This window comes from Miniopterus natalensis, chromosome 4 (assembly GCF_054644295.1).
Source record: "Miniopterus natalensis isolate mMinNat1 chromosome 4, mMinNat1.hap1, whole genome shotgun sequence".
Taxonomy (NCBI): Eukaryota; Metazoa; Chordata; class Mammalia; order Chiroptera; family Miniopteridae; genus Miniopterus; species Miniopterus natalensis.
In genome coordinates this window covers 70,515,192-70,540,246 of record NC_142084.1, presented here as the reverse complement: position 1 = coordinate 70,540,246, position 25,055 = coordinate 70,515,192, and the positions used below count along the sequence as shown (strand labels likewise).

Below are 25,055 nucleotides of genomic sequence, written 5' to 3'. Positions count from 1 at the left end.
GACTGCCTTCGGACCTAATTAGAGGTTAGCCAGGACATTCTCTGCCTCCAGTTTTACTCTGGAGCTTAACCTGCCCCAACCTAGTCAGTCCTCTGGGGCTCAGAACCCGCCCAGTAGATTAGGATAGTGAGAATTACATTTACTATTTAGGAACGTTGGTTGTGTGCCCGCCAGTGGTGGAAACAGTTACTTAAAAAAACAAAAACGTTTAATCCCCACTGCAACCCACTGTTTAACCACGTTTTATGGTGGGAAAACAGGCCAGAGAGGCTTCAGTGACTTTCCCAGGCCCCAAAGTGGGAAGTTGGATTTTGAATTCAGACACAAAAGCTGCAGAAGCCGAGATCTTGATCACTAGGGTTTCCTGCTTCGCAGAGACAGGCCCTGCTCCCTGCATGGCCTCACCGCTTTGCGTCACTCTGGGCCATCAGAGTGGCCAGATCTTCCAAGAGTTGGCCTCGGGTTCTCCTCCCTTGCACTTCAGCCCATTCTGTTAATCTTGTTTAGGAAAAGCTTCAGCCAGAGCCATAAACCACTTTGTAGGTTTCAGTCCCCGTGGTATTTGATACTGTTGACCACCTACTCTGGCAATTCCTTTTCTTGGCACTTTCCCATTTTATTGGCCTGTTTCTTCACCTGCTACCCACATCTCCCTTTCTTGGGATGCTGCTTGTCTCCCTGTGTTCCACCCACACTTCATGGGACTGGGGGTTCCCTTGCAGTCTTTAAGGGGGTTTCTACTTGTCCCCTAGATGTCCATGTGCCCCATGGTTTTCTTCCTATCTGTTTGCACTTTCTGGGTGATCTCACTCACTCCCCCTGTAGCTTCTAGTATCTCTCCACACTGGTGATTCTTACTTCTTAGAGAATCCAGTGCCCAGGCATCTCTCCATGTCCAACTGCTTTCTCAGCATCTGCCTTTGGATTTGTCAAAAATCCTTCAAATTCGGCATGTCCACAACTGACCTCATCTTCTACTCATGGTAGCTTGCCCTTAAGTACCTTCTAGCTGAAACGTAAGTTGTCTTAGATACTTTTCTTTCATCCCGTACATCCTGGTTCTCAAGGATGTTCTAAGTAGCTCTTGAACCTTGCTCTTCTGTTTCCATGGCCCCTCAGATCATCACATCTCCCACTGGTCTCCCCGATCATTCTCTAATCCAGATTCCACCCTGCAGGGTGCTCATTCTAAAACACCTAATATCCACCCATGGTCTATGGGCAGGATAAAGTCCTCACAACCTGGTCCTAACCTCACCCTGTGTTCCACCCACACTTCATGGGACTGGGGACTCCCTAAGAGCTGAGACAGTTCAGTATAATAAACATTGAACATCTGTATTAAGTGCTGAAGCACAAGGATGACTAAAACAGTATTCTGAGATTAGATTATAGCCAAAGGGGGTGGGAAGGAGGGAGAAGGAACTTCAATCTAGTAATGGTAGGGCATTTAGAGGAGGGGATTATATTTTGATATTCTCATCTACCATCTAAAGTAAAATAGTTCAGTGTCAGCTCAGTGTTGAATAGCAGGAAATGTTTTCAATTGTACTTGGTAACAAAACATGGTTTGCATACTGCACCAATGTTTTAAAGGCTTTCATTTCTCTTTTTGATTCCCTAGCTCGCTTCCCCAAGATTAGATCTTGAGGCAGATACCAAAGCAATTCAGGTAAACTGCAGTCATCTTTGACACTTAAGTTCCCTGCTATCCAGTCAGCTAAATCTTAAGATTACTTCCTTCAATCACTTCTTCCTTCTTATCCCATGGCAAGTACTACCCTGGATAAACTGAAACATCTTTCTAACTGGTCTTCCTTCCTTCCTTCCTGAAAATGAATGCTAAGTGGATTTTCCTAATGTCAGTGGCTCTCCACTCCTTATCAAATTATTTCAGGCTCTCATCAAGGTGGATTAGCCTACCTTCCAGCTCTCCTATTTCTTTCCTTTATATATGTCAAGTACAGAAAACCTTTCCCAGGCAGGCCTGTGGTTTCCTAACTGAAGCAACAGGGACCATCTTTCTTGCTCCTATTTCATGTATTAATATCCTGCTCATTCTTCACAGTCCGGCTCAGGATTGGGGATAACAAAGGACAGAAGCCTTTGAGTTACTGAGGCAAAGTACTCTCACCATAATAAAGAGATCATAATCCTCACATCATGAAGTCATGATATAAAGCCAATAAATAAAATTTGCTAAGTTCATGGCACAATTATCTCTCCATCCCATTAACATTCGTTGAACCAAAATGCCTTATATGTCCCCACACATTCTAAAATTCACACAAGTTGTAGTTTATGTAAAAATTTATTTGGCCAAAATGTAGAAAAAGTGATACTATTACATATGATACAGTTGCAAGAATCTAAATGAAAAGTGTGGGTTTTATTCAATTGCACAATTTGCTAGTGTATCTCCTGGGTAGTGTGATGTGTAATAAATAGGAGTGAGGGCAGAGGGGTCCGAGAAGCTAGAAGCAGGGTGATTTTTAGTCAGAACTGTAAACTTGAGTTGTCCCCTCACTGCTGGGGAATATGGAATGTTTCAGCTGAGATGTCAACCAAGAAAGCAAAAGTATTAACAAAGCCAAAATGTGCAGCCCTGTCTAAAAAATACTCCATATCCAGTTGAATCAGGAGTTTCCTGGTCTTTTATTAACTTGGTCCTGACGAAGGAATTAAAGTCCTAGATAAGTAAATCTTCAATTTACCATTCCCGAAGTAAAGAAGAGATGAAGTTAGGCCAGTTACTTTATCTCTGCTGCCAGAGAGGACGCTTCTGCCCAATATTTAATAGAAAAATGCTCTTGCTCAATTATTGAAGGCTAGCAGTCATTTTGATATGGCTTTCTGAACAGGACTGAATTCTGTAATATTCATTCCTGCTGAGTGGATGGCAAGAACAGCTATTTCCCAAGCATTCTCATGCTGACTGCTCAAAGGATATTCTGCATGTTAGAGTGTGGAAAAGATCCATAATCTACCTATGGCTTATGCCTTCTCACAATAGCCTCCCCCCCCCCCCACCTTTTTTGCTCTGGATGGAAAATCCCTACCCATTTTAATGTAATGGTCCCTGGCCTCCTGTAGTGTGCCCAGTGGTGGCCCAGTGATTCTATTCTTCAACCTTTTAAATTGACCACTGACTAGATATTAGAGTCTGTATTTTTAAAGGGTGGGGTTGTTTAATCTCCCAGAAACCAAATGCCCTCAATCTTAAGAGACTAATGTTCAATAGGAAACACCCTGCCTAGCTTAGGAATAAATGCAATTTAAGGATAAAAATAGAGCTAAAAAACCTGGTGCCAGTTGGGAAAAAAGGGAAGGAATTAGATTTAACTGATGCTCAAAGCTTCTCTGATACAAAATATTTGGTCACATATTCATAATTTGCGCAGATACAGTAACAAAAGAAACTTCTTACAAGAGAGGAGAAAGACACGGAAATCTGAAGCTTCTGTTGGAACAAGACTCTTCTGTTTTGGTTATATACAGTTAAGTTCATTTAGTGTCTGATCCAGTGTCTGATGTAAGCCCACGTTCTCTTCTTTGGCCTGGGCAAGTTTTTCTGGTGAGGATTAAGAGTGGGAGAAAAATAAATTAATAAGCATCTTTGTTAAAGAGGGGTGGAAGTGTGTGTGTGTGTGTGTGGGGGGAGTATCCTAAAATCCATACTGCCAGAGCGGAAACCATAGCAAAGAAAGTACTTTGCATTTTTAATTATAATGAAACACCATGGGATAATAGAGATGAAGTACCAAATCTGGGAGTCAGATCACATTGCAGGATAAAATACAGTGTGTTCTGTTAAATTTGAATTTCAGGTATAAACAAATTTTTCAGTATAAGTATATCCCAAATGTTGCATGAGATATACATATGCCAAAAAATTATTCATTGCCTATCTGAAATTCAAATTTAACTGGGCGTCCTGCATTTTAATCTGCTATATCTGGTAATCCTAAAGTCAGAACACCTGGATTTAAGTCCCAGCTCTGCCACTGAAGTAAGCCATTTAACCATTCTAGGTCTGTTTTCCCATCTGTCAAATGGGGATAACAATACCACTGTATGGGGGTTATTATGAGAATGAGAAATGCTTCAGAACGTATGAAGTGCTACACAAACGTAAGATTTTAGTTCTAGATATGAGCAACTTAATACACCTTAATACATCTCCCACCTAAGTGCCATTTAATTAGTCCTTGAGCTTTTGGAGGAAAATATAACCCTGTAGCCCATCTTTCTTTTGGAGCTTCTGGGAATGGCTATTGAAATTCCATGCATAATTGTATTATTGTGTCTACGTGTCCATAGCAATGTAGTCAAACCCAGGTAAATGCAACATGATTGAAATTTAAGCCAGACTACGGGTATGTTATTAAGTGATTGAGCTGATGAAACAATTTTTTTTTTTTAAAGTAAGATGCCATTTAGGGCTACACATGACAGAACACGAAGGAGAACTGGTTTGCCATGAGTAATGGCTGATAAGGGACTAGGCCAAAGCTCATTAAAATACTGAAGGGAAGCAAAATGTCTCATAAAATGTGATAGGATCAACTTGGAAATTTTCAGAAAGAAAAAAGTGCACAAGATGGCAGCCTTTCAAATACAACTACAGAACTTTTCATTTGACAAGGCACTTAAAAACCAAGCCACTCTAATCTTGGAGGCTTCCATCAAAGAGAGAACAGTGTACCCAGGCCTATCCAGTCTGGAAGGACACATGGTAATTGAGTGCTACTAGTGTGTGAGCTAATTTCTCTATGATCTCATTTAATCCTCACAATAACTAAGATACCACCTTTATTTTGCAGGAAAGCTAAGTAGCTTGTTCACGGTCACACAGCTAATGTGGTAGGGTTAGAATCTAAACCCAGATATCCCAACTACAAATCCTGATCTCACTTCATCTTGCCACTGGATTCCTGGCATCTACTTTGTTATTAGGTCTGAGATAAAATAACTTTCCCTGAAAGTGTTAATTGCCCCTGAGGATCATGACTGACCCATAGACTGTCAACAGGTGGTAGTAGATCTCCATAGACCCAATCCCTGTCAAGAAAGTTCCACTTAGGTGCTTAGTTAGGCAGAATGACTAGAGGCAAGGCTGCAGCTATTTCAAAGGGTGGAGGCTACAAATGTCTGGAAAAACCCCAGGAACAAATACACAGAGAGAGCAAACAGAACGCACCCACTTCCACACAGTCTGTAACTTTTCCAGGGTGGATGTATGGCAGTGTGTGAGGGGAGTGGCATATGCAGAAGTTCCCGGTGGATGGCAGTTAGAAACGGAGATGCTGGGGGTGGAAGGGGCTGGGTTGTTCAGGGGAGATGTATTTTGGAGCAATGAATATAAAGAATGATTGGGACAGAGAATAACAGGCCATAGGGCCCCCAAACTGATGCTAACTGGAGATTTTCATGCCATTGTCAGGTTTAAGGGGCAGTCTGGAAGATGTGGCTTGGACACCAACATGTCAGAGTTACCGGGACAATCTGAGGTGGTGGTGGAGTACACGGGAGGGCTGAAGAGACCTTGAAATTTGGATTCTACTGGAAAAATGTATGAGCTTTTGGTCACTATAAACATGACCTTTTAATACTCATAGACTAACTTTGTGAGTTCTTCCTCAAACAAAGCAAGGTTCCTGGTTCTAGTTAAGTATGCGGGGAGGTAGATGTTAGCATCTCAGGCAACTCTGTTTGGAACTCAGGAAAGGATCACCTTGTTTCCTTTCTTTGGTATTGAAGCAGTGTCCACTCTCTTTCCCTGCTAATGGGATGCTCTTTAATTTCCTGTAGGGTAGTTTTCTAAGGACAAGGTATAGAGGTGAGTTTCATGGGTGAGCTTCTTCCCAGGACCGGGAGCTGGATAGATGTTCCATGAACAATGAAAACATAGGGAGCCCCAGGCACCATTCTCAGAGTGTAACAGAGTAGCAAATGCAAAGATGACTAAAGAGACCAAAATGCCATTGCCACTGTTTGAATCCGCAGAGCAAACCCCATTCAAGGGTAGCCTCTTTTTAGACACAAGTCTGGTGGTTTCTACAAGATCTGCTGACTCCATGAAACTGATTAAGAGAGTGGATGAATCTCCACTCAAAATCATTTCTGTTTAAGGAAAAACAGCTACTGGCATGCAGATACAGGTAGCTAACCCCGAGTCTGAGAGCTCATGCCAAATTGGCTTTTGTTTTCACGTCATCAGAAAAGAATCACATGGGCATAATTTTCTTTCTGAAATGAGCTCTTCATTTGAACCATCCACTTTCTGTTGCAGCCACGGTCAAGGGCATCACAGTGACTACGGCTCAAAAGTGGCAAGTGGAGAAAATGAAAATAAGAGGGCATGAAAACGAGGACCGCCTGTCTTTATTTCGGTCAGTCACAGACACAGCAGAAGGCGGTCACACAGTCACAGACACAGCAGAAGGTGGCTTAAAGGATCAAACCAGGAGACAGGAAATGGAAGTGTAGGCACCACAGTGAGAAGGCAGACTTCAGTATTGCTAGGACAGAGGGCAGCACCCGCTGACTCAGAGAGAGGTCATGTCGTTGAGAGCATGGTCCAGCTCCTCGCTGATTGCCTTGTACTTGAGCTTCTGAGCATATAGCTCATCTAGAGGGTGGATGTCCCCAGGGAGAGAGTTCAGAAGAAGAGGTACAGGGGACAGACGCAAGAGTTGGAATGGTGAGCCACAGATGAGCAATGAGAGGAAAAAAAGTGAGAAAACAAAGCATGAACTAGGAGGAAGTTGTGTCCTATGGAAAAAAAACAAGAAGACAAAAGAGCGACAGAGTGATTTCTAAATAGTTTGAGGTTCTGCAGGGGATTAGTCACAATGAACCTTTAAAAGAGTGGTGACCAGAAATGCACAGATCACCAGTCTCCTGCCCTGGGTTGTTTCTGACTTTCAATGATGTCACCTGGTTCAAAGGTCACACTTTGAAAGGAGGGCATTCCCCTTATATGGAAACCTCACTTCCCAAACCAAACTCGGGACACATGGTCTGAGGAATGAGTTTTGCACCCCTTCTGGGTGAAAGAGGCAGCTTGGGAGATTCTGTCTGAACCCCAAGATCTGGAATTACTGAATTATTTCATGAAGAACACAGGACAGAATTTTTTAAAAAGTTGGAACTCTTCAAGAAATTCTGGGATCTGTGGGCACTAGGCTTGCAGACTGGAGTCTTTATTTAGTCTCTACATTCTCTTATATTTCCGTTTTCTCATATAGTGATAAGCTCTGATCTCTCTGGGAGAGAGCTTCTGTAAAAATGCAAGGCATCTGAAAAATGCAAGGCATCTCTCAGAAATGAGGAAATGTAAGAAAATTCTAAAGACACTTTTCTTTAAAAATCAGCCATATTTGGGTCTTTGTATTCACACGTGGAGCTAATTAACCAGATATATTTTATTTCTCAAAAAATGGCGACCCAAGTCTGAATTTGAGTTGCACTATCTGATTCCCGTCCTCCAGACTTCCAGATGTGACATCACCCTACACTTCACTATCCTAAATTGAATGCAGCCCAATTCAGCCCCTGCACAGACTTTCCCCAGCTCTCTGGATGTGTCAGGTAGGGGGAGACAGAGCACACATAATTAGATGGTAATTTCATACCTTCCAGGTCATCAATTGTCTTTTCCAGTTTTGCAACTGTTCTCTCTGCAAATTCAGCACGCGTCTCCGCCTAAAGAAAAAGACAGGAGTCACTGTGACTGCTTCAAGGCCAGCGCCAGGAAAAACTTGACCAGCTGGGTGTGACCACTCACCTCTTTCAGTTTGTCAGACAGAAGTTTAATTTCCTCTTCATATTTATCTTCCTTTTCAGAATACTGTGGGAGAAACCAAAACACTGCTTTTTAAAAAAGGAGAGAAAAATGGCATAAAGAGCGCTGGTTCCCGGCTCTTTGGAATAAAGTGTGCGCTTGAACATGCCTAAAAGTAAAGTAGAGGCAGGCACCTTTCCAGGCAGAAGAAAGGTGTGCAAAACTCAGAATCTGTGGGAGACCCCTCAGGGATGGTACTTAGCTAACTTGAGCTAAAAGTGTGATGAAGGTGGGACCAATGATTGAGTGGAAAGACATGCTACTCAAGGCCCTTCACATCTATAGTTCTAACTCCATTTCCCACCAACTTCCCTATAGTGCGTCTGCTTCTCAACAGATTTTGTATACTCTCTGGTCTCCCAGCTCTGGCTATGATGGAGCCCCAAGGACAGAATGTTCCTTTCCTCATTACAATGTTAGAAATCGTGTGTCTTTCAAGGCTCAACTCAGATTAATATTAGCTAATATTCATCAACTGCTTGCTATGCTAGCCTCAATCCCATTTTACAGATGAGTAAAGAGGTAATTTGTCTAGGGTCACATGGCTATCAAGTGAACAAGCCATGACTAGAACCTGACTGGAATTTGAGCTCCTGGCCCTCATTATGTTCTGCGGCCTTTTTTAAGGTCACTTCCTCATGACCTTTCCCAATTCTCCAAGGTCCCTCTGCTGAAGTCCCAAAGCACCTTGTTTTCTTGTCAGTCTCTTCCACTCAACTGAACTCTGAGCTCTCACAGAAGCAGAGAAGCAGAGGCCACACTGTCACTGTAACATCTATCCCCATGGCCTCAGGCAGCAATTGGCATGCACACCTAGACTATATCTATTCCTCAAATATCCATATCAAATATATGTCAAGCATAAGGCTAGACTAATGATATAGCTCTAAACAAGTCAGATATGGCCTCTGTCCTTAAAGTTTACAATCTAGTAAGGAAGGCATACAATTAATTGAGTAATTTTGATAAATGAGATCAACCATCATGACAGGAAAAGATATAGATGGAGCTATGAGGCCAAAAAATGCCTAACCTAGATGAGCAATCGGGGCAGGCTTCTCAGAAGAAGTGCTGTTTAAGCAGAGGCCTAAAGGATGAATAGGAGGTTATCAAGCAAGAAGAAAAGGAAAGGTCACTCCTAGCTGAATGGACAGCAGGTTCAAAGAACTAGAGGTGACGGGAGAACATGGAATGTTTGTGAAACTGAAGTTCAGTGCTATGGGAGGATAGTAGGAAGGGGGGCGAGGAAGCGATGAGGATGGGAATTAGCGGGGTGAGCCAAGGAAGACTACGCATTGTTCCTAATGTGATTCTATCCTGTAGTGGCCGCTCTGGGTACTATTTCAACCTAAAAAGCCCAATTCCACCTCTGATATCTGCTGCTCAATCTTCAAGAACGTGTTTCTGGAAGAACCAAGGAATTCAAGTGAGAGTGGGACTCTGTATTTATAGGATTGTGCTCAGATCTCTCCAGATGGAGCCTGACCAGGCATCAATCTCACATTCCATCTCCACCCCATAAGAAGTGGAGATAAAAGATGGTGCTAAGACCCCAAGGAAGAGGAAGATCCGGCCACCGGCCACCTGTTTCTGTGAGGGGGGAAAACCCAGCTGCTGGGCACTAAGCTGCTGTTAGCAAACACAGATCAGATCCCTGATACACTGGCATGCCCCTGAGTACCTTGGGGGAAGGAAAGAAGAAAGTCCAGCCAATCACCCTCCAACGAAAGCCAACCACCAACCTTTTCAGAGGCAGCCTCCAGCGACTTCAGGTTGTTAGTGACATTCTTAAGTTCTTCTTCCAGGTCACCACATTTTCTGCACAAAGACAAAGGATTTTTATGTCTTACCCTCCCTTAAAGCAGGCAATTCCCCTATAAGCAGTTTTCCTAAGGAGGAATCCACACTGCCTGGAGCCCCCACAAGGAATGCAGGGGAAAAGGTTAATGGCCTTTTCTGAGCTGGAGTACTGTGTATTTATCAAAACCCTATCATGCCAGGCGAAGGCGTGGCAGGCAGCCTGAGGAGTATTTGGAAGGTTTATAGAGTGCTCCTGGGCTCCTGCCAAGGTTGAGGCAACAAGGACTTGTGGAATCTATGATTGATGAGGCTGACTCCGGAAGGTGTAAGAATGAAATGGAGAGCAGAAGGCTGGGAGGCAGCAATCAGAGTTTACATTGGACACTACAGGAAGCAAGCCCAGAATGGATTTGCAAAACCAGACCCCTCTCAGCGCTGCCTGATGCTCTGTGGAGCTGGAGGGCCCAGGGGAGGGGATTTTTATACTTCGGAGCTTTCAGGATTCTGGACAAGCTTCTCACCCCCTCCCCCACCTGCCCCGGAATGTATCATGGCCAAATAATGACTTCAGAAGCAAAGCATTTAAACACTGGGGCGGGAGGGGGGAGGGGCTGCCTTCTATAGGTCAGCTTTCTGTTAAGAAGACACGCCTACTGAGATAGTCTCTCAGGAAGAATGAGACTTCTGGGCTTCTCTGCTACCAGCTGTCTTACTCCTACTACCTAATACCTTTGTGGGAAGAGTCAGGACGTGGGCAGCAAGGACAAACAGTTGCACCTCTCCTTGTCAGCCACAGAAGCAAAGAGGAGCTACTGAGCAATGAGTCCCAGATACCCATCCACTTGACCAGAGGCCCTGATTGGTGTCAACCAACTCCCTCCAGCTCTGACCTAAAAGCTGAGCTAGGCCCTACTCAGTCCTGCTCTGCCACTCACAGTTCAGACACCTCGGCACGCTCCTCTGCCCTCTCCAGCTCGCCCTCCAGGATGACCAACTTACGAGCTACCTGCAGAGAGAGAAAGGATAGTCGGAGACTGAACCCCAACAGCCACATCTAGTAGGATGCCCCCCACCCCGTGCAGTCAGCGAGGCTGTGCCCAGACCATGTACCAACGTGGGTCTTACTGCTGCTGCTTTAACTCAGTCCTGGAGAACATCAAAATTCTCTCCCTTGGGTCCCAAGAGTGAGGCGGAGAGGAAGGAAGGACTGAGACAATGGAGGCAGACAGAATGGGGACTGAGCTTTTACTGTCTGAAGACCCATGACCAGGGACCACGATTCCTAATTTTAGCCAAACTGTGCTGAAATAACCAGCTACGAGACAAAGAGTGATCTGGTCAGCTGGTTTCCCCACCAAGTCAGACAAGCGTCACAGGATTCCCCAGAACCTTTTGGCATTGTGGAAGATACAGTTCCCAGCCAAGTGGTGTCTCTGGAAAAACAGATGTGGATAGAGATGGACAGCTGACCTAACTGAGAGCTTCCTTTGGGCGGCCCCAGGGTCTCCCTATCACACATCCATTTCCTCCCCGCTTCCTGCTGCTGCCGACATCTGCCAGCTCCACTCACCTCCTCGTATTTGCGGTCAGCCTCCTCTGCAATGTGCTTGGCCTCTTTGAGCTGCAACTCCTGAATCTCCATCTTCTCTTCATCTTTCATGGCCCGGTTTTCTATCACCTTCATTCCTCTGCAAGGAGCAACCTTGTCATTACCACCACACACACAGTACCGCCTCATCACACATCTGCTCATCTAAGCACTTCTCAAACATCAGCCAAGAACCAGACTCCAATTAGGAATTTATGGAGCTGCTCATATGCACTTTTCACCTTTACTGAACGCTGGGCACTGCTCTAAGTGCCTTAAACTTCAAACCGCCCCATGAAGTAGTAGGTACATAAGCAGAGCTGGGACTCAAACATGGTGGTCTGGCTCCAGAGTCTATGTTCCCACTCTAAATCACCTAGTAACAGGGTGTACTTGTACTCCAACTGTTACTACAATGTGATTAGAGGCCTGGGCCGCTTGGCACCAGGAAAGATGAATTCTGCTGCAGTGGAGGAGGTGATGTGCACGTGTCACAGAAGACTTTCCAGTAGAGAGTCCACAAGTGAATGAGGAGAGAAAAGTTATTCTTCAGTGAGGGAGCTGCATGAGGAAGCCCCAAAGAAATGTCGCAACACAGCAGGAGGTGAGGGCGGCTGGACCATAGGCTGGGCACTTGAAGGCTACAAAAACAGGAGTGAGTGGAAACCAGAATGATGGATGGATTGCAGTGGAAACAGCTGGGTACCAACAAGGCGAGGAGTGAGGATACCTCCTGGGGATAGCTAGAAATCTCCCATGATTCAGTTGGCTAACCGTGAAATGAGCTCACTCTGGCCTGCACTGCTTTGAGTGATCCAGGTAAGATTAGCACCTCCCAAGAGGCTGACCCAGGATAACATAGCGATGTGTGTAGTGCCTGCCAGGAGCAGAGGAGCACGTACTTCTGCTAATAAGTACTTCCATTTGGGCTGCCACTACCATTCTCAGCTGACTGTCACAACACCCTGCACACCTGTACAAGGCCTCAAGATGGGCAGGTGAGCAAGCTTGTAAAACCCTCTAAAGTCCTGAAGAGATCAAAGTGACCAGCCCTAGGCCAAGAAGCAAGTGGCAGCAGGACTTCAACCTAAAGTCTCCAGCTCCTGCGTATAGAATTCCTGTTACCAAACGACATCAGTCTCCAACAACAGTGTCACCAAAGGCTTCTGGTGACATGATACAAGTGAGAAGGAATCCCAGGCTTTCTGGGTTTGCCCTGGGGACATCTTGAAAATGAAATATCCAGCCAGGCTGGTCTGACAGCGCACACGGACAACAGCTAACCCAGACCCCAGGCACAACCATGAGCACCAGTGACGAGATCCTTCATATGTCCCATGGCTGCCCCTCCCCCCACTCTAAGTGGCTGAGGCAGAGCCTGCCCTGGAGTCTCACCCTCAGCACGGGCTGTTCCACTACACAGGAAGAAATTTCCTGCTTGGGCAATTCCCAGAATCGATCTCCAAGATTCCCCAGTTGCCCCCCGCCCAGTTGGTTTTTTATCTCCAGTTTATGGTCACAACAGCACAACCAGGAATACGTCCTTTGGAGGAGTTCACTCTGGAACACCACAGTGGATGGGGTCAAGTGGGAATTCTGGTGGGATCGTGTGGTAGACATGCAACGAACATCAGCCTGGCCCACACCATTGCCACCCAAGGAACCCATATACACCACAGAGACAGCTGCTTCTGTGAATGACACAATCTGAGGGAATTGGGCCAGAAAACTGTCGTGCTCCAGAAGATGGAGCACCCCGCTAGACGCCCAAATGCAGTGCTCATGCCACCGAGGTGAGAAGCACTGTCAGTTGCAAGTTTGTGCGTGTCCCTGACATGTTGTTATAGCCATCCAGTAGCCCAAAGCCTGCCCAACAGCATTGTTAACAATCAACTATGCATGGCTCGTTCCAAGTTTTCACCTGCCCCCTTCTCACATCACCCCGGAAACTGATGTCTTCAGAACATGGATGAGATACACAGCGGCTTTCAGGCTCTGCAAACTGATCACCATTGCAGTCATACTTGCAGTCCTAACTGCCCTTTTTTTCTCCTTCCTCTGCCTAGTGGGAATATTGCTCTGTCACCACCACCATGACAAATCCTCTGTACACTGTGAGGGTTTTCAAGGCACTGTCATGCATTGTACACATGTTCATATCATGTGATCGCACTCACACCCCAGTTCTGTGAGGTCAGTCATCCATTCAGATCTCCATTTCCCAGAAGCCATCACCAGTATCACTGGATTCAAAGCAACTTTACCTCTCGCTCTCATCGGCAGCCTTTTCTGCTTCTTCTAGCTTCTGCAGGGCCGTGGCCAGTCGTTCTTGAGCCCTGTCCAACTCCTCCTCAACGAGCTGGATGCGTCGATTGAGAGCTGCCACATCCCCTTCAGCCTGGGGAGGTCAGAGGTGCAGCCAGGTTAGGAGGTAACAGGCCAGCAGCAGGAAGCACCCCACTCACACAGTGGCCTTCCCTCAGCTAACACAATTCCCCCCTGCCAGAGCACATCCAGGAATCGACGCAGTAAGTAGGGAATTCACACTCTTTTCCAGAGAATGTGAATTTTCTGTATGATCTTCCCTGAAAACATGAGGGAACACCAGCCATTCAATGATGAGGGTGTGTGTCCCAGTATAAGATGGGTAGTCAAGTTAACACAAAAGATAAACAAGTATTCCATATGCTGGGAGAGGACAATGCTGGCCTCTCCACGCATGGGATTCCTAGAGAACAAGGCCACCAGGGACCCGGCTCACCCCGTCACATAATCAGGTCTGCTCCCAGTCACCTCAACGGCAAGATAAATGCAAGAATATGGAGCCCTCAGTTAAATCCTGGCCATACACTGGGGGGGAAGAAGGCAGCCCAGTCGGAACACCATCCTTAACTACATTTGGCCAAGATATGACAGGTCAAAATACAGAAGGAAAGAAATCTTGGTTACAGGCATGGAAGAGATGTCTGAACAGTGCTACTGTCTTTTCAAGGTGTTTTCCCCCACAAGGAAGGTACCGTGGTGGAGTGTGCATAAAAGAAAGAACTCCAGGAACAAAAGTGTTGGCTCGCTTTGCCACGTAGACATGTGGCATCAGGCTGGTTGCTTCACGGCTCGGAGCCTCCCTATCCTGTCCCTCCCCACCTTGTTACTTTACACTGCTGTGAGGGCTGTCACTGAAGGGCAAGGCTTTGTACCTGGCATGTGGTTAAGTCTCACTGAAGGGCAGCTCTTACAGCCATGATTTTACCTCATTTAATCCTCGAGTATCTCACCCATTTTACAGATGGGAAAACAGAGAGGCCCAGCTAGGTGAAGTAGTTCTGGTCAGAGTCACAGAATTGGTAAGGAATGGCCTCTTGTGCACCAGTCCAGGGCTCTTCCCTTGCTGAGACTACACCCTGAACCTCGAAGTCCTGTGGAGGTGTCAAGGCCAGTCACACTCAGGGATATTGAGAGTGGGTGAAAATGGGGCTAAACCAAGGGAAAAACATGAAGGCCCAGGTAAAGCCACACTGGCATCTTCATATAAAGAAAAATAAATCTCTGAATTGGGGTATAAAAGTGGTGGGTGGCCGACATGGCTTAGAGGTTGAGCATCGAACTATGATCCAGGAGATCAAGGTTCGATTCCTGGTCAGGGCACATGTCTGGGTTGCAGGCTTGATCCCCAGTCGGGGGCGTGCAGGAGGCAGCCGATCAATGACTCTCTCTCATCATTGACGTTTCTCTCTCTCTCCCTCTCTCTGAAATAAATTTAAAAATTTAAAAAAAAAAAAAAGAGTGGGGAAAAACTCCCTCCTTTGCCCCTTTAAACAGCAAAAATAGCCCAGCCGGGCGTGGCTCAGCGGTTGAGCATTGACCTAGGATCCAGGTGATCGGGGTTTGATTCCCGGTCAGGGCACATACCCGGTTGCGGCTTGATCAATGACTCTCTCGTCATTGATGTTTCTACCTCTCTCTCTCCCTCTCCTTTCCTCTCTCTGAAATCAATAAAGTTATATTTAAAATAAAAATTAAAAAAGTAAATAGCAAAAATATGGAGTAACAGAACGAGGCCAGAGTTGCCGCAAAACACAGAGAGAATCAGGCAACTTTTCTCAGCTCTGGGGTTCTAGCAGCAAGATGGAGGGGAAGCTCCCACAGGTGTTTCTGATGGCAGCCTCCTCTGAAATACCAGTTTGGAGAATATATTAAAAACCACTGACAAGCTATTTTAAGAAATGTTGCCCACTCCTTCCAATGAGTGCCTTTCATTCTTTTTAAATTACATGGGTCTTTTTTTTTTTTTATTAAATATATCTTTATTGATTTCAGAGAGAGGAAGGGAGAGGGAGAGATAGAAACATCAATGATGAGAGAGTCATTGATCGGCTCCAGCCCGCAACCCGGGCATGTGCCCTGGCCAGGAATCGAACCCTGATCGCCTGGATCCTAAGTCGATGCTCAACCGCTGAGCCACGCCTGGCTGGGCAAACTACATGGGGTCTTAACTCTTTCAGCCACTGGGGCAGGAACTGAATACCCCCCCACTCTTTTTTAAGTACATTCACAAAATTGCACGACCAACACCACAACCTAATTCCAGAACATTTTCATCACCCCAACAAGAAATCCTATACCCATCAGCAGTCAAGGAATTGATCATACAGAGGTGCTTGATTTAGGAGTTGTCTTTAAAAAAAAAAAAGTGAGTGGTTCCTTATGTTGGGGATTCTGAATCCTGACAACCAGGCTTTGGGCACATTTTCAACTATCTAGAATTGAAAGGTTTCTGAGATGCACTCATTTTATATGGATGCATACATATATATGTATTTTTGAAAAACTGCTAGTCACTGCTAGTCATTTGGAGCTCCACCCCTTCCTTCAATCAAAGCTTCTACACTCTACAAAGGATTTCCCTTATAAGGTAAAAGAGGCTTGCTAGATACATGTGGCCAAGGAACAGGAAGATGTCGGTTAATCACACAAAAATCTAAATGAAACCAGCTGTTGGAGGCAGCCCCAGAAGTCTGCCACACGCCGGCTCTTGGCTTTCTCTACAGGCGACTGAGAAAGAGTTCTTTTTTTCCCCCTCTGGGCCCCATTCCTTTGCCCAGGAACCTTCTTCAGGCTTTCCCCCTCCTGACCAAGAGAATCGGACTTTGAAAAGTGAACTTTTAAAGATGTCTGCAACTTTCCAAAAACATATCTCCTCCCAAATGCACGTCCCACTCCTGTCCTGGCTCAAGGCTGAGGGCCATTTTTAAGCAGAAGTAATTGTCCTCCAGTGAGATGACTTGGGATGAGATCAGAGGAAGGATTACGCCAGTTCCGTGTGCGAAAGAGGCCAAACTAGCTACTGTTGTAGGCTTACAGGATTAAAGGCTGCAACTCAGGCCAATGCTGAAGCAGTCTGGGGCGCAATACCCACGGCAATTCCACCTGGCAGGGCATCTTCTCCACTTCTGGGAAGCCCACTCTGAGTCCCAGCAGTCAAGCTTTCAGGGTCCCTCAGCTTCCACCCTCTCCCCCAACTTTTCTGCCTTTGAGTCTTTACACAACCAGGTGTCCTGTCCCAGAAAATTCTGTGCATTTTCTGCTCAACCTCCATTTTGAAGCCCCCTGGACGGCCTCTTCCCTGCCATGCTCCCATAAGGGAACTGAGACCCCTGGAATGCAAATCGGCTTCATGATCCTGTCCCCCTTGCCCCCACGAGGCTGTGAGCTCTTCTGGCGATATTGGGAGGGGAGGAAAAAGCAGCACAGGGATGGAGCACCTCCTCTGTGCTAGAGGCACGAAGGGAGGTTTTACTCCTGGGACCTTCCCAACACCCTAGGGAGGCGCCATTATCATCACCCTTCCTTTACATGGGTACACTCTCCTAGGGGTTAAGTACCTAGCGGTAGGAGACGGCATTAGAATCCAGATCTCTCACTAGCCCCAGGAGTTGCCACCATCTGGCCCATCCCGAGGGGCAGTCGGGCACGGAGAGAGGGCGGCAACCCCTCCTCACTCAGCCCCGCCACGCGCAGCGGAGGCGTACAGACCGCCCGCCCCCAGCTCACGCTCCGAGGGTCCCCCGGAGGAAGGCGGGGTCCCTCCCGCTGCCCGGGATCCCGCAGCGGCCAGCTCGGGGCTGAACTTCCACCCCTTGCGGGGACAGATACGTCGCCGCCGCGCCTCTGGGAACAGCTGGGAAAGTTCTGCGGGGGACGGAAAGCCTCGGAAGCGGCGACAGAGCGCGACGCAGCCGTCCCCCACCCCGGTCCGAGGCGGCCAGCCTCAGCCCAGACAATGGAAAGCTCGTTTCCACTCTCACTTCCCGCTCCTAGGGGCGGCCACGGGTCGCCCCCACACCCCCTCCGGGTCCCCGCGCCAGCCCGAGTGGGATGGCTGCTCGGCGCCCCCACCCCACTCCGGGATCGCACGAGCCCTCCGCCCCATCCCCCCATTTCCCGCTCGGCCGGCTCCTCCCAACGCCGCCGCGGCGCCCCCTCTCAGTCCCAGGCCCGGGAAGGCGGACGGCGGCGGAGGAAGGGGTCTCAGCCACCAGCCCCAGGCGGGGGAGGGGGGCGTTTGCGGGTCCACGATCCCGAGCGGCCGGCCGGAGGGCGCGAAGGCGGGCTAATGGGGTGGGGTGGGGTGGGGTGGGGTGGGGGTGGGGGGCAGCAGCTCGGGCGGCTGGCGGGCGGGCGCGCGGGAAGCGAGAGGCACCGCGAGACGGGAAGAAAGGAGGGCGCGCGGGGCAAGCGGGGGAGCGCGGGAGCGGGGAGTACGCCGGGCCGGGGGTGGGGGGCGCGGGGCGCCGGGCCGGGGGCCAGGGAGCCGCTCTCACTTTCTCGCGCCGCTCGCGCTCGCCGTCCAGCTCCCGCTGCAGGCCCTGCGCGCGGTCCTCCGCTTCGTCCGCCTGCTGCTGCAGCGCCTGGATCTTGCGTTTCACCGCCTCCAGGGAGTTGAGGCCGGCCATGGCAAGGAGGCGCGGGGGCGCACGCAGCGGGCGCTCGACTTGGCTAGACTAGGCTTCGGTGAAAGCTGCAGCAGCCGCGCCCCAGCCCCCGAGCCTCTGCCTGCGCCAGCGCCGCCCCCGCCCCTCCCAGCCCCGGGCCCGGCCGCCGTCGGGGCGATGAGGTCACCCAGCTCGGCCGCCGACGTCAGCACCGCTGGGGGAGGGCCTGACGTCGGCACCGCTGGCCGCAGCTGCTGGAAAGGGCCCCTTTTCGGGACTTATTTGGAGAAAGCGCAGGGAAGCACCGCCTCCTCTTCCTCCTCCTCCTCCTCCTCCTCCTCCTCTCCTCCTCTTCCTCCCTCCCTGCCCCGGGCTCCAGCCCGGCCCCGCCGCGGGCGGCCGCATTCCTGCGCACGTACGTCCGAGGCCTTCTTCTCTGTCAGCTCCAGCTTCTCTTGTGCGTCCTTCAGGTTCTCGGAGTACTTGTCCAGCTCATCCTCGGTCCCCTTCAGTTTCTTCTGGAGATGCGTCAGCTCCTCCTCCACCTGGGGACAGAGTGGGGAACGTGTCAGCCTGCGGGCCACGTCCCCGTGGTGCAGGGACTTCCCCCACATTCACAGAAGTCCTCAGTCTCTGGGCCTCTTTCCACATCTGTAAAACGGGATAACGATACTGTGCGCCACTCAATAAATGCTACCTGTGAACTTGATTTTCACATCCTTTCCTTGACCTGGGACCAGCAGTGCTTATTACCTTTTTGAGGGTCCCCCAGTACTCTTGGGTAATCGAGTACAGCTTTGGAGAAACTTGGGTCCTGACCCGTTTCCCAGAAACACACATTCAGTTTTGCATCCCAGTTGCAGGGGTGCAGCCTCCCTGTGATCTGGGTTAAACCGAAAGGGGAAGTCTCATGGACCGTCCCTACCTCCAGCGGATGGCCCTCTAGTTCTGCACCATCACCCGAGCCAGAAAACCTTTCTAAGTGTGTTTGTCCTCCCCCTGCCTAGAACCTGCCATGGATCCCCATTGCCCAAGAGAGCAGTTCCCACACCGTCTCACAAAAATAACCTGAAAGGTTTAAGGGCTCAGATGCCCCCCACTCCTGGATTTTGGGGGTTTGGCTAGAAGAGAGCTATCCTTTGAAGACCACTTTTTTCTGAGGCTCAGATTAAATCTTTTAAATTCTTGCACATCTCACTTGTGTTCATTTTAATAAAAATATTCTCTACATTCCCAAATTTTGAGTCATCTTTGTTTACCCTGAGGGTCTTGGCCCTCTCCCTACACCCCCAGTTTGAGAAGCTCAGTTCTATGACATACAAACTATACACTCCTTCACCTCTCCATCTCTATTGCCCCCAGCACATCATCAGTCAAGGGTCAGCTCAGGAAGACTTCTCAGGAAAACCCCAGGTTGCTCCTCCCCCTAATTCTGGGCTGAGGTGATCAGTCTAACTCATGCTTTAATCAGACTTATGTTGTCGGTAGTTTCACTCCCTCTGATCCTGTCCATGCTCCCAGCAGCCACCTTGGGCTCCCCCTTCATCATCCTGCTTCCTCTTCACAGCAGGAAGCCCAAAGCAATAGAGTAACTTTCCCCAGGTCACGCAGCACAGGAAGTGAACCCACTTCTAAACAGGTCCTCATGCCAGGCCTGCTTTCCTGCACCCCCCTCTGGCTTCCTTCTCTTCCTTCCTGAAGAGGGTACGTTAAAATCTGCTGTTCCTGCAGCTTTTAGATCAAGCTGGGAATCTGATCTGGGTTACATGGTCACCCTTGAGATGTGCAAAGTGTGTGAATGTGTGTGTGTGTGCGTGCAAATTCTTAAAAAGGGCCCTGTCCCAAGGTGACATCACCTAGCCTCCCATCTGGGGACCCCTGAGTGTCCCATGCTGAACTGGGAAATGGGGAAGGGGTTAGAAGATCAGAGGAGGGAGAGGGTGGCAGCAGCTCAGGCCTAAATCAGGGTCTATGGGGCCTGACCTTGACCTCTAGGTACAGAGCCCAGAAGCCTGACTCCAAGCCCCAGCTGTATGACTCAATCCCCTTTTCTAACCTTAGTTTCCTCTTCTGCAAAATGGAAGCATTGACGTGGTGGTCTCTGAGTGCTCCATCTAGCTACAAAGGTGATTGGGTTTTGACAACCTTTTCCAGCAAAGTTTGGACAACGGGTGGGGACTGGGATAAAGTGGGCAGAGGGCTAGGAAGCAATTAGATTGTGCCAGGCCCGTTACTGAAGGCCCATGTTATAGAAAGGTAAACTGAGACCCCAAATGAGGAAGGGACTTGCCCCAGTCCATACAGATAGGGGACTTGAACCCTTGTCAAACTGACTCCAAGTTGGTTTGCTCCTAGAGAGGCTATGCTTTGCTCAGTGCCCAACACACTTTCCTCCCACTGACCTTCCACACCCAGCACCAAAGCCCCTCCACTGGGCAGTTAGCCCTGCTATTCTGGGCTGAGCTCTTGTTACCCCCTGGGACCCTCAAGTCCCTGTTCCTCCCTGGCCTACCCCTACCCTGGAGGCAGGGGGCATCCCTCTATGTTTGGCTCCATCTCCCCCAGCCTGGGGCTCCTTGGATGTCAGGCTGGGGCTGAGGTCATTCTGGGCCCCAGCATCACCCAGCACTGGCTGGGCGCTCACCACAGAACATGGAAAAAGTTCTCAGAATAAACGACACAACCCCAAACCCTTTAATGGTTGGAGTTGCTTTGAAAAATACATAAGACTGACACGAATTGGTTCCTTTCCCTCTGAATTCCACACATAAAGTATGTGCTAGTGTGTAGCACCTTGCTGGGTGGGCGGAGCCTTGCCCTGGCTCTGGCAGGTCTAGGACAAGTCACAGCCTTCTCTTGGCTTCAAGTTCCCTGCCTGTAAAACAGCTGGGAGGGTCATGGGCTACACACCTTAGTCCCCATAAATGGGGGCTTCAGCCAGGACTGAGGCAGGATGTGGGGTCAAAGGTGAGTTGTGGCGGATGTCACTGCCCTGGGAGAGGAGCGGGCAGGAAGCAGGCAGGATAGGCCTCTTTGTCCCATTCCCACACTCAACAGACAAGGAGTGGGGTGAGGTGAGAAGGGCCTGGAATCAGGGCTTTGCTGCAGGGTCCCTGAGGGTCAAGCTGGTTCTTAGACCCACGCTTTCTGGACTCCTCTGAAGCATAAGGCACTCTGGGTAAGTTGAGTCCCTTGTGGGTCTCCTGCCTCTGTTCCCAGGTAGGACTGATTATTGATTCCATGGGGCTCTGGCTTTTGCTTTAGACCTCTGGGGTCTTGGGTTTCATGCCCTGCCATTGGAAGCATCATTTGGCCCATTTCTCAGATGAGAACACTAAGGGCTCAGAGGGTGGCAGCAACATGCCCTGAGTCACAAAGCTAGATAACCCAGTCTGGAGTTGAGCACAAGTCCACAAGAGTGGGAGCCTTTGGGGGGCGGGAGGGAGGAACATAATGAAAATCCAGCTGGAGGCCAGAGAACCTGTCCCTGCCTTCTTGGCCACACAATTGCCTGGAGGCTTTGAGGAGCCTTCCCTTTTGAACTTGTGTCTGCCTTGGTAGAGTATACTATATCAGTCACTCACACCTTAGTGAAAGTTAGAGCTATCAGGCAGCTTTTCTCTGCTAAGCCCCTCATGGTGAGGGCTGAATAATAGGTGGAAGAAGGCAGCCAGGGCCAGCACCGGATGGGATGGGCGGCAGTGTTTGTCAAGGAGGGGCAAAGGGAGGGAGGAGGGGTATTTGTGGCAGGGAGGGCTGAGGTGGAGCTGACCTATACAGATGTGTCACAGCCCTAGGAAGTTGGGAGGGGCAGGAAACAACCCTGCATTTATTGAGCGTTTACTTCATGCCAGGTGCGATGACCTGCATAGTCACCTCTAATCCTCTCATGGCTTCAACGGAGGTACCACTGTCACTTCCCCATTTCACACAAGAGGCCACCAAGGCACAGAGAGAGGTAAAGGCATTTGCTCCAGGGTGCTCAGTGACCAAGCTGTGAACAGGGCCAGCCTGAGCTTAGAGCCTATGCTTTTACCTGCCAAGCTGGCCTGGTGCCCTGGCTGGGCAGCCTTGGGCAGCTCTTGGGGCTTATTTGAGACCCTGATGCTCCTGAAGGCTTGGCAATTGACTCAGGGGATGTAGATGAGTTCTGGGGGGGGCAGAGTAGGACACTATGGAAGGGGCAAGACCCCCTTCCCTCCTCCCACTGGCTGCTCTGGCTACCTAGACCCCAATAACTGATTTCTGCTCTGCCCCAAGTCATGGCCTTGGGACTGCCCAGACCTCTGCCATTGCTGCTCCATTAGCTTCCTGATATACCCTTTCTGCCAGAGCCTCCTGGGACTCTTGTCCCCAAAGCTCTGGGTCCAGGGCCTCTGCCTGCCACAGGCAGCCCTGCCTTGCCCTGCCAGCTTCACAGTAAAGACAGCAGGGGCACCCCAGATAAGCAAATCCTCATGGAGAGTCTCAAATCTCCACTCACTCCGTCCGGTCTCCAGACCTTCCCAACCACAGGTGGGGAAGTTGACCTATGGGGACTTGGGTTCCATGCCCGGCCATCGGAAGGCACCCTTTGCCTCACCCAGCTGCCCCTGCAGTCAGTCACAGCTGGCCCCACCACACACCCACACTTGGCCACCCTCCCAGGGCAGTCGCCAATGTGGACCCACAGGCTCACAGTCACATGGGCACAGGGTCACCCCCCCCATCCCACAGCTTTGCATTGCCACCTCAACACACACACGCACACGCACACGCATACGTGCACACACACAGTGTCCCCCAACCACCCCATCTAGTACACATACACCCGCACTGATACACTCACCCCAATGCACCTACACACACTCTCACATTTACTGCCCAGCACACACAAATGCCTCTTCTTACTCACTTGGCTCCCACTGGCCCTGTTGGGTGGGTCCTGCCACCCCTCTCTCTCCCAGCCCAGGGACCCTTCCTGGGAAGACAATGATCCCCTCACTCTTTCTTGGCTGGAGCATCACCCTTTGTCCCCTTGCTAATCTCCAGGTACCAAGGTTTCTGAGAACCCCACCCTCAGCCCGGAGCTTCGACAGCCCAGAGAGGTCACTGGGCAGCCTGGTGCGGCCCAGCAGCCGGCCCCTCACCTGCTTGCACTTCTCCTCAGCAGCCTTCTTATCTGACTCGGCCTGCTCAGCTCGGTCAATGGCATTCTCCTTGTCCAGTTTGAGCATCTGCATCTTCTTCTTGATGGCCTCCATGGCTGGGTGGAGAGGGGCACAGGTGGCGGCGTCTGTGGGGGGATCTGGAGCTGGGGCTGAGTGAACAGCAGGGTGGAGTGGAGGCCCTTATAGCCTCCCAGGGCGTGCCGCCCTGCTTGGGCGAGTCTTGGAGGAGGCCCAAGCCCAGGCTGCTGGGCCAGCCACCACTCGCTCAGGAGAACTTGGCCAGCTCACCAGCCACCCGCAGCCAGTACCTTATTTGGGCCTTGGATTTTCTCAAAGGAAAAAAAATAGGCCTGACCAGGTTCCATTTTTAACCTGGTGACACAGGTCCCGTCTGAGCCTGGGGGCATGGTGCTGGCCCAGGGAGATCCCCTGTGGCCTGCTGGTTGGCCTCGATTTCCCCATCTGTGGTTGGACGGGCTGAGGAGGACTTGTGGGTGGGTGCAGAGTGGGCTAGGGAGGCTCCTTGCTCCCTTCTCCCCTCTCAGTGCTGCCTCCAGGAATTAGGGACAAGCCCCCATCCCACCTCGTGCTACCACCCCAGGGGGTCCTCCCTGGGTCACTCCCACCTCTTTCTGGAGGATCTTTGTCTCTTCAACTTCTCCCTCTGTCTCTGTTTTGGTGACTCTCTGTTTCTCTCCATCTCTCTGTCTCTGTCTTTCTCTATCTCTCTTTTAGTCTCTGTGTCTATCTCCATTTCCCTCCATCTCCCAATCTCTTTATCTCTCTGATTCTCTCTGTATCTCTTTGTCTCTCTCCCTCTCTCTCTTTCTGTCTCTTTTTCTCTGTCATCTCCCCTGCCCCCCATGGATCTGGCTCACAGGGTGAGATTGACCTGGGCTGTCCTTCTCTTATGAACTCTCAGAGGCCAAGGCAGGCCCAGACCAGACCGTGATGCCCTTTCTCCCCAGCTCAGAATCCGGCTGTGGCTCTACCACACCCTCAGGAACAGGGGGCCTTAGCCCCTCAGCCTCTCATTCAAGGCTCTTGCCCCCCCCCCCCCCACCTATACCCAACTCTCCCAAACTCAGAGCTCAGAGCTCCCAGGCAGGGCTGCCATTTCCGACTTCCAGGCCCTCGTACCTGTAGTCCCCTCTGCTCATTTTGCCTTCTCTCTCTCCTCCATCAACTGGGGTAGGATTCGCTGCCTTTAGAAAGATTTGTTTGTTCATTCATTCACTTGACAAACACAGAGTGCTCTCAAAGATTGAGCCCTAGAAGCACATGCTCAGGATGTGGGAGCTATTACTCTTATTGTTATTATTCGATCATCATTTTCAGACTGAGCTACTCTGGGGCAGGCCTGTGCCTTGCTCTTATCTGTGGGCCCCTGAGTGTCTGGTACCCAGATGATCAAAAAATCCTTGTTAATTAAAGTGAAAAATCCCCTCTGTACACTCACACACACTCTCAGACACACTTCTTTAACTAGGAAACGTCTACTCATCCTTCGAAACCCAGATTAGATGGCTCCTTTTCCAAGAAGCCTTCCTGAACAGAGCCTTGAACCCCCAGCCCAGTATCAAGACTTCCGTGTGGGATAGAGGCTTCTGTGTTTTCTGCCCAAGGCCACAGAGGGAGTGGGATAAAGAGAGAGACTGGGCAGTAGTCAGCACCACTGGGGAGCTTGGGGGCGGGGCAGGCACAGGCCAAGATCCAGAGTTCTCAGCTCCCCTTTGCCC

At 49.7% G+C, this 25,055-nt stretch overlaps 1 protein-coding gene across 4 annotated transcripts; it reads right to left on the bottom strand.

Moving 5' to 3' along the window:
- Positions 1-2,292: 2,292 nt before the first annotated feature.
- Positions 2,293-23,409, bottom strand: TPM4 (tropomyosin 4). 4 transcript variants are annotated; one of them, XM_016209364.2, is made up of 9 exons: positions 23,296-23,409; positions 18,586-18,711; positions 13,499-13,632; positions 11,217-11,334; positions 10,582-10,652; positions 9,589-9,664; positions 7,790-7,852; positions 7,638-7,707; positions 2,293-3,571 (listed from the first exon to the last, which is right to left on the bottom strand). In XM_016209364.2, exons 1-9 carry the CDS (start codon positions 23,407-23,409, stop codon positions 3,489-3,491), a joined length of 855 nt encoding a protein of 284 aa, XP_016064850.1. In that variant the 3' UTR covers positions 2,293-3,488. The 4 variants fall into 4 exon arrangements, with proteins under 4 accessions (XP_016064850.1, XP_087672907.1, XP_016064851.1 ...); XM_016209365.2 differs by lacking the exon at positions 2,293-3,571 and adding an exon at positions 3,927-6,631; XM_087816781.1 differs by lacking the exons at positions 18,586-18,711; positions 23,296-23,409 and adding an exon at positions 18,056-18,213.
- Between the last annotated feature and the right edge of the window lie 1,646 nt (positions 23,410-25,055).